Below are 13,685 nucleotides of genomic sequence, written 5' to 3' on the forward strand. Positions count from 1 at the left end.
TTACATCCCTTAATGTCCAGTTGGGTTGACAAAGGAGGTCTAGCACAAGCAGAAGTCGCAGGGAAGGACCATCGACAACTGAGTTCCCTGGTTCTTTGTTAAACTATATGCCTGTTATACCTTCACTAATTCTGTAATACTATATATATATATATATATATATATATATATATATATATATATATATATTAACCAGTGTTCTAGAAGTCATGACCAATGATAAAGGCTTTTATATTATACTGATACTTTATGTGCCGTTACATTTGAGACTCTGGACTAACATCATTTCAAGACATGGCAATATAATTAGTAATCAATGACATTCTTGCGGTTGTTTCACATTGTAGTTATGGATCAGCTTTGCACCGGTGGCCAATTTTACAGCAAGCTTCTTCAAAACCACCCTGGACACCATTAACTGGCTTGCTATTGTATATGTTATTATAGCAATACCATTTGGCTTTGGAGCATCATGGCTTCTGGACACGTTGGGGTTAAAATCTGCTGTAAGTATGCATTTTTGTATCCTTTATTATGCTTCTCTTTCACCTTGATTTGCATCTGTTTCTCCTGTGCAAAGTAAATACCTACTTGACATGATCATAACAGGGCTCAATATTTACACTCGCCCACTAGCCATTGGCAAATAGAAATTCACCTCTGGTGAGTGTGCCATGCATTCTCCAGACTTGTAGTGGTGAATATTTTTTAGACCTGATTAGTAACATAGGACTTGATTACAATAGATGTAGGCACTGATTGCATACATAACATGTTTAAACCTTATCAGGTAATAACAACCTCTAAGAAGTGTTTTATACCTTCTGTTGACATTCTATTGACCTTTGAACCCATGTAGGGTTCTTTTCTCAATTGTTTGCAGTTACATGATTAGGGTTATCCCCATTTTGCTTAACAGTTAACCCTTTATAATGTTTGTGTCTAATTACCTTCTTTTTGTATTTATTCAAGAAGGTATTCACTCAACACAGAATTGTAGTTGATTGAAATCCAATTTGCAACATAAAGGCCTAACCAAGCGAACTGCCTAAAGTTTGCAATTTGGTTTTCAATAAACTGCAAATTGGTACTTTTTTAATAAGCCTCATAATAAATGTACACAATTATATGGAAGATATCTTTTGGTAGCTATAGCAAAATTACGAGAAAAGACAATAGTTTTCTTCTACATTTGAAATCAGAATTTAAAGTACATGCCTCTAGTGTGTGGCATATGCATATTTTGATCATTATCTGGTACGTGCCGGCAAAAAGCACATTATATTCACCCAGTTCACCCATGACTGACTCCCATTGAAATCTACAGGAAAATCATTGCTTGTGCTGGTGTGCAGGTTTCTCCCACTGCATGTTGCAATAAAATGTACAATATTGTTATTCAAGTCCATGTGTTATTTCAATTCTCAGTATTATTGGTATTATTTTGTGTGCAAATTTTAATAAAATAAATATTCATAAAACAGTTACGAATGGAGGATTTTAATTATCATATCCTTTACCTAACAGTGTAGCAGTAAATGTTTCTCGATATATGTTTGTTTACATCCATATCCTGATTTACTTAAGGTTTATACTTTCGTGTTGCAACAAACAAACACGAGGGTCATAAGTTGCAATAGACCTTTATGTTCACGTCTCATGTGTGCTGTCTCCTTAACTGACACATTTAACAAGGGTACTTATATATTAAGTACCCTGATAGCAATCTTTGGAGTTCCAGACATGTCTCTAGTGCTGTTAATTAGAAAAGACTTTGTAAGTGAAGCATGTTGAGAGCTACTGTAGCCTGTTAAAGGAACACTTCAGCTACCATATCTTGCCATAACTTCTGGGTTTTGCTTAGATATAGAACTTTTAGCTTTTCATAGAAAGTATCATGCTTGGAGTGTTCCTTTAAACATACTCCATTCTGCATATATATATTAATTCTCCTGGTGAAAGTAATCAACTTCAAACTTTATTTTATGCTAAAAGATTGTAAAAATAATGATCTAAAGTTTATTTTTTACCAAAGAAAAACAAGTCACCTGCACTCTCTCCTTAATCCCTATGTATTTTTGTTTTAAATATATTTATTGGTATCATGTCAAGTTTTCTTACTTCAAACAGAGTTTCATGAAAGCGAACAGTCGCCTGCGCAGAGGCTTAAGCATCAGTATAAAATTACAGTTGTAAATTATCGCCTGCGCAGAGGCGAATCAATCAGGTCATTTTTATCGTACATAAACTATGTCTAGGCTTTAATCTAACATTTAACCACAGTATTCTGAATTAACGTTTCAACATACTTGTCTAGAAGAAAAACATTAGTTGTGTATTGCATACAACTGTATAGGGTGGTTCTAAATTGGCCCTTGTGAAGATGTAGTGGTACCTTAAGGAGTATGTAAAGGCTTGTGTCATGTATGTGCGTTACCTAGGTGGATAGTGTAAGTGCTATGCTTTTAACATTTCGCATGGCTATCCCGTGGATGGTTATTTGTGACTCATGTAATTGTGTTGCAAGTATTATCATCCGTGTCATGTCGTGGATGTGGTTTACGGCTGCATGTGCACATTGCAGTCGGTCGCCTGTGTGAAAGTGTGTTCCTCATTGTATTACTCGAAGCAGTCAGTCGTCTGCGCGGGGGCGTTTCATACCCTGCAGCTAACATCGCGTTTAGTTGCCTGCGCAGATGCGTGTTTCTCAATACATCTATCATAGCGTTTTTTTTGCCTGCGCCGAGGTTCCTTTCACCTAGCTGCAGTGATGACTTTTGGTGCCTGCGCAGAGGTTGTTTGGGTATGTCTATTGCATCCTTAATAGTGATCTTAATTTGTGTGCTGTGTTTGGTTTGAGTTGTGTGTGGGTGTTGGTCGGTGAGTGAGGTGTGTATTCCTGGTATCTTTAGTAGAGTCTGTCAGTGCCGCGCGTGTTTATCATGTTCTTAGGGCTGTGTGTGGTTCAGTGTTGTTCAGATGTGTGGTATATTTGCTTGGCGTGTTTCGGGCGTCTGGTTTGTTATCTCGTGTGCATCCCAACTTTCTGGTGGGTTCGGTTATGTGGCCCGTGCCTCCTGTGTTCTAGGCGGTAATGTGGGTTATGTGTGTTGCGTTGTTTCGTCTTGTTCTGTCTTTTATTGGCCGCTGTAGCCCCTCGGTGTATTCTCAGGTATCTGTGTTGTGTGTGGCTGGTATGTCTTGCTTGTGTCTCCTCAGCATGTGGTTGGTCATTGTCGTATTATGTGTCTCCTTTCTCATCGCCTGGTTATGTGGCTATCTTTTGTGTCTGAGGTTGTTTTTCGAGTGTATGTGTGTGTGGCGGTGTCCCGAGAGGGTATGTGAGGGGGTTGCGGGTTGGTGGCCTGTTATCCAGTCCCCCGTTGCCGCCCCGTTCTGCTCAGCCCCCAGGTCTCTCGGCTCCCCGCTCTGGCCTGCCGCTTTCTTGCTCGTTCCTCTCGGGGGTGTCTGCCGCAAGGCGGCTTTGGAAGGGGTCGGACGTGGTGTGGCGTAGCCAGTAGAACCAGCGTTGTGTGTATTGGTCTCTTTGTCGCGGGGTGACGGCTTTCACGTCTTCGAATGTTCGCGTCGCTTCCACTTCTGCTACCCATCGTTTCAGTGGGGGCGTAGCTGTTTGTTTCCAGTAGATGGGGATGGTTGCCTTGGCCGCGTTGAGCAGTCTGGGGATGATGGATCTGACGTATGCCGGTGTTGGCATGGTGGTTTTGTGTAGGAGGAAGGCAGCTGGGGTCTCTGGTATTAATTCTTCTGTTACTTCGTGTATAGTCTTCCCAATCGTCTCCCAGTATGGACGGATCTTGGGGCACGACCACCAAATGTGCTTGAATGTGCCTACTGCCTCCTCGCATCTCCAGCAGGTGTCTGGCACCTCTGGGTTCCTCGCGTGGAGCATTGATGGTGTCAGGTACCACCGAGTGAGGATCTTGTAGGAATTTTCCTGTAGACGTGCTGAGCCCGGTGTCTTTTGTATCAAGGTGATGGCCGTGTCCCAGTCTGCCTCTGTCATGGGCTCGTCTAGGTCCTCCTCCCATTGTCTGATGCATGGGGGTGCCAGTAGGTATCTGCTCGTGATTAGGGTCTGGTATATCTGTGATATGGCTCGGGGTGGTTTTTGGTCTTGCAAACAGAGGTGTTCGAATGTGGTTGGTTCCCTCAGGAGGTATGGTTTCTGGGGGATGGATCGGGCGTATTGTGTCATTTGCGCTCTCTGGAGTGTGTGTGCGAAGGTATGTGGTTTGTCCGGGAATAGTTCATGTAGTGGTCGGATGTCGAAGGGGTTTCGGAGGATGTCTTTTATGCGGATGATTGGCTTGTGTCCTAGTGGGTGCGGAGTTGTGCCCATGTCTCCTGCCGGGAAGTCTGGGTTGCCTCTCAAGGGGAGGAGTGGGCCGGGGTCTGTCGTCAGGTACTGTTTCGTGCCCTGTTTGTGCCAGACTTGCATGGTGGCTGCCACAAATGGGTTGGTGATGTGCTTGTGTTTGTATGTGGCTTTTGGGATCCACGGTAGTGTCCTGAGATCGCAGTTGGTCGTGTCTGATTCTAGTTGGGTCCACTGTTTCGAGCCGCTTGCTACCGTCCAACTGATGATCCTCGTGAGGTGTGCCGCGTGGTGGTATTTCTCGAAGTCCGGCAGTGCCAATCCCCCACGTAGTTTGGGTAGGATTAGTTGGGCATGTGCTATCCGGGGGGACCTGCCTTTCCATATAAATTTGCGGACTTCCGTTTTCAGTGCCGTAAAAAATGATGGTGGAGCTGTTATCGGGACTGTTTGGAATATGAACAGTAGCTTGGGAAGCAGCGTCATCTTGACCGCGTTCACCCGTCCTAGCCATGATATGTAGAATGAGCTCCATTTGTGCAGTTCCTCCGTTGCTTTTCTCAACAGTGGAAGGTAGTTTTGGGCGTACAGGTCTGCTGGATTGGGTGTGAGCCAGACCCCCAGGTACCTCATTCTGTGGTCGCACCAGCGGTATGGGTGTCTCTGGATCGTTGTTTTCAGTGCGTGATTGACCGTGAGGTTTAGGATCTCTGACTTCGAGTGATTGATTTGGAGATTCGAGAGTCGGCCATATAGTTCAAATTCTGTCTGTATTGCCCTGAGGGAGGTCTCTGGGTTCGTGACTACAAACAACAGGTCGTCCGCGTACGCCATGATTTTGTGATGCGTTTTTCCGATCTCCATTCCTTGTATGTCCGCATTCTGTCTGATCTTATTAAGAAATGGCTCCAGCGTCATAGCAAACAGTAAGGGTGAGAGCGGGCATCCTTGCCTGGTTCCGTTGAGGATGTTGAATGGGTCCGATAGTGCGCCGTTGATCCTGAGCCTTGCTGACGGGTCAGTGTATAGCGCCATCACCCAGGTGAGGAACTTCGCCCCGACGCCGAACTGTCGCAGTGTTGCGAACATCATGTCCCAGTCCACTCTGTCAAACGCTTTTTCTGCGTCTGTAGACAGGAGTAGTACCGGCGTCTTTAGCGTCTTGGCGTGGGCTATGATATTTAGGGCTCTGATGGTGTTGTCCCTCACTTCCCTGCCTGGGATGAATCCCGTTTGGTCTGGGTGGATTGACGCGGGGAGCAGTGGCGCCAGTCTGGTCGCGAGGATGCTTGCGAGAAGCTTGAGGTCTGTGTTTAACACAGATATCGGGCGGTAGCTGGGGCACAGTGTTGGGTCCTTCCCTTCCTTCGGGAGTAAGGTGATGTTGGCCGAGGTGAATTGGGCCGTCGGTGTGGCTCCTTCTTGGATGGAATTAAGTGCCACCAGGAGTTTCGGTGTCGTTACCTGCGTAAATGTTTTGTAATATTGGAGGGGGAGGCCGTCCGGTCCTGGGGCTCTGCCGGTTTTCGCCCTCTTGATGGCATATGCTATGTCCTCTGGTGTTATGGGTGCTTCTAACGCTTCCCGTGCTATGTCGCCTATGTCGGGCACGTTCGCGGAGACCAGGTAGTCCCTGATATTTTCAGTGATGTTTGGCCGTGGGGCTCCTGGGGCTGTCTGGCGGAGGTTATACAGGTTCTGGTAGTATGCTCGGAATGTTGCGGATATGTGGTCCGGCCTGTGTCTGAGTTGTTGTCTGGCGTCCTTGATTTTCGGGATGTAGAGTTGGGTCCTACGCTGTTTGAGGAGGTTTGCAAGTAGTCTCCCGCATTTGTCCCTGTGTTCATGTATCATGTGTTTGAAGTGTTGATATGAGCGTTGTATTGAGCGGTTGAGATGTGTGGTGAGTTGATCACGTTTGGTTATCAGGTCTCTGTATGTTGTCGCGTCCAGGGTGCGTTTATGTCGCGCCTCTAGGGTTGCTATGTCTCGGCCGAGGTCGGTTATCTCTTGTATCGCCTTCTTTTTGCGTGATGCGCTGAGTGCTATGATCTGGCCTCGGATCACAGTGTTGTGTGCCTCCCAACACGTCAGTGGCGTTACGTCGTCGGTTTCGTTTTCCACAAAGTATGTTCGTATGGAGTCGCTGATTTTATCTACCACTGTTGTGTCGGAAAGCAGCGATTCGTTCAACCGCCACGACATTTGTTTGGGCCTGAACAGCGGTGATTTCAGCCGTATGCGGATTGGGCAGTGGTCTGACCATGTCATCGGTAGGATCTCTGCAGCGGTGAGCAGAGTCAGGTTCGGGTGCGGTGTGAGGAAGTAGTCTAGCCTCGTGTATGTTGCGTGGGTCCTGGAGTAGAAAGTATAATCGCGGTCTGTTGGGTGCATCGCCCGCCAGCAGTCTGCCAATTGGTGGTGATGGAGGAGGCGCAGGGTGTTCGCATATCTGTTGTTTGGGGTAGCACTTTGTGGGGACGAGGAATCTTGGTCCGGGTGTAATGCCAGATTTAGGTCTCCGCCAATTATTAGTGTACCTTCCGTGAATTTCATCAGCGTATTCAGTGCGCGTCCGAGGAATTGGTGTTGCTTAGTGTTCGGGGCATATATATTGGCAAATGTGTATGTTTGGTCCAGGATTGTGCCTTTAGTGAAAACATACCTACCTTGGCTGCATCTGATGGTAGCTTTTTCTGCGTATGGGATATGTCTGGAGAAGAGAATGCCGACTCCCCGCGTGCGCTTGTCCGGGTTGTTACTGAAGTATCCCACATGGAAATTGCGGTCTTTCAGGGCTGGTGCTCTACTCTCCTGAAAGTGGGTTTCTTGCAGGAAGGCTATTGACGCCTTGTAGTGTTTTAGATCTCGTAATAGTCTCGTTCGTTTTTCCCTGATGTTCAGTCCGTGCACGTTGTACGAGACGATAGTCAGGTCCTCCCGCGCGAATCCGTTTGGCCCCGGGGCTGGCATCCCGCGGGCGGCCCAGGGGGACCTGTGGATATGGCTGGGGGTGGGGGCTGAAGGAGGTGGGTGGTGTTGGGTTTGCGGGTGTTTGTGCGGGTTGCGACGTGTTGGTGTCTGTGCGTGTGGGTGGTGTATCTGCCTTGTGTGCTATGTATTTTTAAACAAATGGAGGTAACTAAAAAAAAAAAACCTCAATTTGTTTAAAAATACATAGGGATTAAGGAGAGAGCACAGGTAACTTCTTTTTCTTTGGTTTGTACTATATATTGGGGCTGATGTGTACTGTAGTCATTGCAGCTGCCCAGTGATGGGAGTGAGCGCAGGACTTATCTTTCTGAGTTTTCTTTTACCATTGACCTAATCTGATACAAAAAGAAACAGCAATATTTTATGTCACTGGTACACAAAGTATGTTATTGCTCATTTACTATTTTACATTTTTTTTCCTTGCAGGTTATCCTGAGTTCTTGGCTCAATATGGTTGGAAGTTTAATACGATCTGCCAGTGTTATCTACTTCCTCAATACGCGTTCTAGTAATCTCATTTACTTATTCATAGGACAGTGTCTGTGTGCTGTAGCTCAGCCACTAGTTATATGTGTTCCAGCTAAGCTAGCAGCTGTATGGTTCCCCGAGCATCAAAGAGCAACAGCCAATATGCTTGCTGCAATGTGTAAGTATTCTAGAATTTTAGCAACATTTATTAAGAATGTGCTTGAACCCGTACTGCTGATGTAGTACAATATGTATGAGTAGGACTCACTGCATATAACCTAGTAACTGTGTGAATAAAACGGTTTAGGACCATTGCTGATATGAACAGAATATATTCTTGAATATATATATTCAGAATATATTGTAATAAAACTTTGTCTGGGCTGAACTGGTACTGTAGAAAACAATAAAACTTGTGACACAATTTGTCATTCACTTGTGGGGACTGGCGAATCCCAGCACAAGATTTTAACAGCTTAATTGTGGTCTTTCTTTCCTGTGATTACCATAATTGCATGCTAACAAGGGGTTAAAAACAACCGTCAGATTTTAAGTTTCACACTCATAAAAAAAACCATGTGAGGGTGAAATCCACATTCCCGTAACCTAGCCTCTTTTTTAACTACAGGGGGCGCTAGGTGGCTAGCACCCACTTCTTCTAACCCTTGTTCTGTGCCATTCAGGGTAATTACATAATAGGAGCCCAATAAATTACTCATCCCCTGGGGAGTAATGCATAAATAGTAGGCTATAGGGTTCCCAAGTTCCCTAGCCACATAATTACATAATAATAGAATGGGTGGAGGGGGCAGTGTATTAGAATGAGGGGAGGGGGCAGTGTATTGGATTGGTGGGCAGTATATTAGAATTGGGGGAGGGGCAGTGTATTAGATTGGGTCTGAATGGAGGCGCTGAACGCTCCCCATGGAGCAAAGCTTTTTACCACACATGCACATGCCTCCCAATGCTTTCATATGGGAATTGGATTTGCATTGGATTGTCTGACATCATAAATTTTGATGATTTCAGCCAAAGTGAAGAACACACTCCTTAGACTTCAAAATCAACAGGGTTACGATGTTTGTTTGTTTTTTACAGCTGTGCAATTGCATAGATTCACCATTTCAGTCCCATTACCAACATTTTCTTAATATGTCAAGGTAGTTGGACTGAAACATTCATTATAAGCACATTCAGTCTCCGTAAAATAAATTAGCTCTTTTGTTTACTTTAAGCCCTTCGAGTGTAAGGACATCCAGTGTCAGGCAAATTTTTTTTACACTGTACTTTTCTATGTACGTTTCTATAAAGACTAAAGTTTTTGTTTTTTTGCGGCCCACATAAGCGTAAACCTTATTATTATTTGGCCCGTGTTAGCCTTTGAGTTTGACATGCTTGCTCTAATATGTTTTTGGGGTGGGAGGAAGGTCTAGCTTAATTTCTATATTTTTAAAAGTAATGCTGTAATGTTTCTTTTAAGTATTTTTTTTTTAGTCCAATTTATTTATTCTTAAAAACAATTCATTAATATTTTTTGCATCCCCACTTCCATTATCGTCCTCTCTCCCTTCCCCTCCCCATCAGTTTTGTTCCCTTTGTTGGTGTGAAAGGTCATGTGTACATTACATTGTGTGTAGTTGTAAGAGGCTGTAGGAACATTCTTACAAATCTCTATGATAGAGCTCATACAGCCACAGCATGAATACACTGTGTAATCAATATCAGCTTTAAAAAAAAAAAAAAAAGACCATGGATGAAGCTGTACACATGCTAATAGAAAACACCCTGTATTTCTTTATTAAACAGTCAATATAAATACATTATAAAATCTGTTTGTTTCTCTCTCTAGCAAATCCAATTGGCATACTTTTAGCTAACTTAATATCACCGGCTATTGTAACTGAGGAAACGTACATTCCAGTTTTGGTAAGTAAAACATTATGGGCTGATGTTTGTGTTACTCAAAAAGAAAAGCGAACACCAATTCCTTGGATCTGTTAGTTGTATCATGTTTTTAAAAGTCACATATCAAAGTTCTAATCACCATACCTTTTTAATATAGAATAACTTAAGAAACTTCCTTGTTTTGATTTTAACTTGATTTACGGTGTACTCATTGTAAATCACTCCTCTTTATATGGTTACTATTAGGGGTGCAGTAGGTATTATTCTAACTGGTGTAATTTCCTCTGGCTATTTTTGGTTTCAATGCCCTCTAGATTGTAAGCCCACAAAATGTCTTGCAGAGCAATTTGCAGGAAGTGCTGCAGGCATTAGTGCAATGTAAAACATTGCTTTTTTGTAGACACTGCAATGTCTTAGAAACATAGAATGTGAGGACAGATAAGAACCATTCGGCCCATCTAGTCTGCCCAATGTTCTAAATACTTTCCTTAGTCCCTGGCTTTATCTTATAGTTAGGATAGCCTTATGCCTATCCCATGCATGCTTAAACTCCTTGACTGCAGGGCCGGACTGGGACAAAAATTCAGCCCGGGCAATTAAAGGCAGAGCAGCCCACTATTAGGGGCGGGGCCAGAAAGGGGGCATGTCATGTCACCACCATTGACACGCACACCCCCTTCCCCCCCACCAAATGAGTATGTTAATGTGACGCTCCTCCAGAGCTAAAATAAATGCCATGAGTTGTTTTTGTGGGGGGGGGGAGAGGGGGGGTTGAGTTTGTGCTGCGTTTGCTGGCGATTTGTCTCTGGTGTCCTCAATAGTGGGATACCAGAGATCAAAACAGGAACCGGACTGTTAAAGAGTGTTGTGCATGTGTGGGGATGTTCCTTGTGTTGTTGTATATGTTTGGACGTTGCATGTGTGTAGAGCAATTGTGTATGTGAAGGGGTCTGTTTGTGGCGTACTGCATGTGGCTAGGGGCTGTAGTGTGTGTGTGTCTCTGGGTTGTAAAGTATGTGTGTTTGTGTGTGTGTGTATTTATATAGGGCCTGTGGAGTGTGTGCATGTAAGGAGCTGTACTGTGTGTTTGTGAGTGTATCTAGGGGCTCTAGTGTGTGTATGCATATAGGAACTGTAGAGCACATGTGTATAGGGGGGATAATGTATGCATAGGTGGTGTAGTGTGTGTCCAGGGGGTGCAGAATATGTATTTATAGGGGATATAAATTAGTGTGGGTGCATGCAGGGGGTGTAATGTGTGTGTTTATAGGGGTATAACGTATGAGAGTGCAGGGAATGTAGTGTAGGTTTATGGGGTATAGAGTGTGTTTAGTGTGTGTATGTGAGTGCCAGGGGAATAGTGTGTATATAAGGGGTATAGAGTGTGTGTAGTGTGTTTGTGTGTAAGTGCAGGAGGTGCAGTGTGGATATAGGGGTATAGAGTGTGTATTATGTGTTAATGCAGGGACTGTAGTGTGTATGTAGGGGTATAGAGTGTATGCAGTGTGTTTGTGTTAGTGCAGGGGGTGCTGTGTGTGTAGTGTGTTAGTGCAGGGGAGCAGTATGTTTGTGTGTTAGTGCAGGGGAGCAGTATGTTTGTGTGTTAGTGCAGTGTGTGTTTGTGTGTTAGTGCAGTGTGTGTTTGTGCAGTGTGTGTTTGTGCAGTGTGTGTTTGTGTTACTGCGGTGTTTTAGTGCAGTGTGTGTTAGTGCAGTGTGTGTTAGTGTTACTGCAGTGTGTGTTAGTGCAGTGTGTGTTAGTGCAGTGTGTGTTAGTGCAGTGTGTGTTTGTGTTAGTGCAGTGTGTGTTTGTGTTAGTGCAGTGTGTGTTTGTGTTAGTGCAGTGTGTGTTTGTGTGTTAGTGCAGTGTGTGTTTGTGTGTTAGTGCAGTGTGTTTGTGTGTTAGTGCAGTGTGTGTTTGTGCAGTGTGTGTTTGTGCAGTGTGTGTTTGTGTTAGTGCAGTGTGTGTTTGTGTTAGTGCAGTGTGTGTTTGTGTTAGTGCAGTGTGTGTTTGTGTGTTAGTGCAGTGTGTGTTTGCGTTACTGCAGTGTGTTTGTGCAGTGTGTGTGTGTGTTAGTGCAGTGTGTGTTTGCGTTACTGCAGTGTGTTTGTGCAGTGTGTGTGTGTGTTAGTGCAGTGTGTGTTTGTGCAGTGTGTGTTTGTGTTACTGCAGTGTGTGTTTGTGTTACTGCAGTGTGTGTGTTTGTGTTACTGCAGTGTGTGTTTGTGTTACTGCAGTGTGTGTTTGTGTGTTAGTGCAGTGTGTGTTTGTGCAGTGTGTGTTTGTGTTACTGCAGTGTGTGTTTGTGTTACTGCAGTGTGTGTGTTTGTGTTACTGCAGTGTGTGTTTGTGTTACTGCAGTGTGTGTTTGTGTGTTAGTGCAGTGTGTGTTTGTGCAGTGTGTGTTTGTGTTACTGCAGTGTGTTAGTGCAGTGTGTGTTTGTGTTACTGCAGTGTGTTAGTGCAGTGTGTGTTAGTGCAGTGTGTGTTTGTGTTACTGCAGTGTGTTAGTGCAGTGTGTGTTAGTGCAGTGTGTGTTTGTTACTGCAGTGTGTGTTTGTTACTGCAGTGTGTGTTAGTGCAGTGTGTGCTTGTGTTACTGCAGTGTGTGTTAGTGCAGTGTGTGTTTGTGTTAGTGCAGTGTGTGTTAGTGCAGTGTGTGTTAGTGTAACTGCAGTGTGTTAGTGCAGTGTGTGTTTGTGTTACTGCAGTGTGTGTTTGTGTTACTGCAGTGTGTGTTTGTGTTAGTGCAGTGTGTGTTTGTGCAGTGTGTGTGTGTGTTTGTGCAGTGTGTGTTTGTGTTACTGCAGTGTGTGTTTGTGTTACTGCAGTGTGTGTTTGTGTTAGTGCAGTGTGTGTTTGTGTTACTGCAGTGTGTTAGTGCAGTGTGTGTTAGTGCAGTGTGTGTTTGTGTTACTGCAGTGTGTGTTTGTGTTACTGCAGTGTGTGTTTGTGTTACTGCAGTGTGTGTTAGTGCAGTGTGTGTTTGTGTTACTGCAGTGTGTGTTAGTGCAGTGTGTGTTTGTGTTACTGCAGTGTGTGTTAGTGCAGTGTGTGTTTGTGTTACTGCAGTGTGTGTTAGTGCAGTGTGTGTTTGTGTTACTGCAGTGTGTGTTAGTGCAGTGTGTGTTAGTGTTACTGCAGTGTGTGTTAGTGTTACTGCAGTGTGTGTTAGTGCAGGGGAGCAGAATGTTTGTGTGTTAGTGGTGCAGTGAGTGTTAGTGCAAGGGTGCAGTGTGTGTAGTGTGTTTGTATGTGTGTGATGTGTTTGTGTGTATATGGCCTTAAATTATTATTATTAAAAAGTAAAAAAAAAAAAATCAATTTATTCCCCCTTTTAACTTTGCAGGGGGGGAGGGAGCATTCACATACCTGGTGGTCCAGTGAGGGGGGGCTACGCCACACACACATCCCAGGTGGTCCAGCGGCAGGTAATTCAGTCTGTACCCCGCAGGGTACAGACCATTTCTCTCTCTCCCTCTCGCGAGCGCCGTTTTTTCAGAGCGTTGCCGCCGGTTACCATGGCAACGCTCTGATAATCTCGCAGCTCGCGAGAAGAAGATAAAGGAAGCTGCTCGCCGTGCGCCGAGGGAGACCGGCTCACTGCCCGATCTCCCCTCCGGCCCGTGATGGGTTAGACCTCCATCTTGGGGCCGGTGCTGCTGCGCATGGGCCGGCAGGGGAGATCTCTTGGTCTTTCCTGCCGGCCTCGGCCCATGGCCATCGCGGCCCACCGGGCATTTGCCCGGTTTGCCCGATGGCCAGTCCGGGCCTGCTTGACTGTGTTAACCTGTGCCACTTCAGCTGGAAGGCTATTCCATGCATCCACTGCATTCATTATATACACACTACACAAATACATACTGCATCCACTACACAAACACACATAGCTCCCCTGTCTAAACACACTGCATCCACTACATGTGGCATGTATATTTTGTGCAATTACCTTTAGAAATAGTTTATTTTTTCGAAATGG

General features: G+C 44.7%; 1 protein-coding gene across 1 annotated transcript in view; it reads left to right on the plus strand.

The window, feature by feature from the left end:
- SLC49A3 (solute carrier family 49 member 3) overlaps positions 1 to 13,685 on the plus strand; it is a 45,677-nt gene that overhangs the window by 2,069 nt on the left and 29,923 nt on the right. The window contains exons 2-4 of the mRNA XM_063455342.1: positions 348 to 506; positions 7,760 to 7,979; positions 9,651 to 9,727. Coding sequence (XP_063311412.1) covers positions 348 to 506; positions 7,760 to 7,979; positions 9,651 to 9,727 — 456 coding nt within the window. The remainder of the gene's footprint in view (positions 1 to 347; positions 507 to 7,759; positions 7,980 to 9,650; positions 9,728 to 13,685) is intronic.

The sequence above is a fragment of the Pelobates fuscus genome, chromosome 5 (assembly GCF_036172605.1).
Source record: "Pelobates fuscus isolate aPelFus1 chromosome 5, aPelFus1.pri, whole genome shotgun sequence".
NCBI lineage: Eukaryota > Metazoa > Chordata > Amphibia > Anura > Pelobatidae > Pelobates > Pelobates fuscus.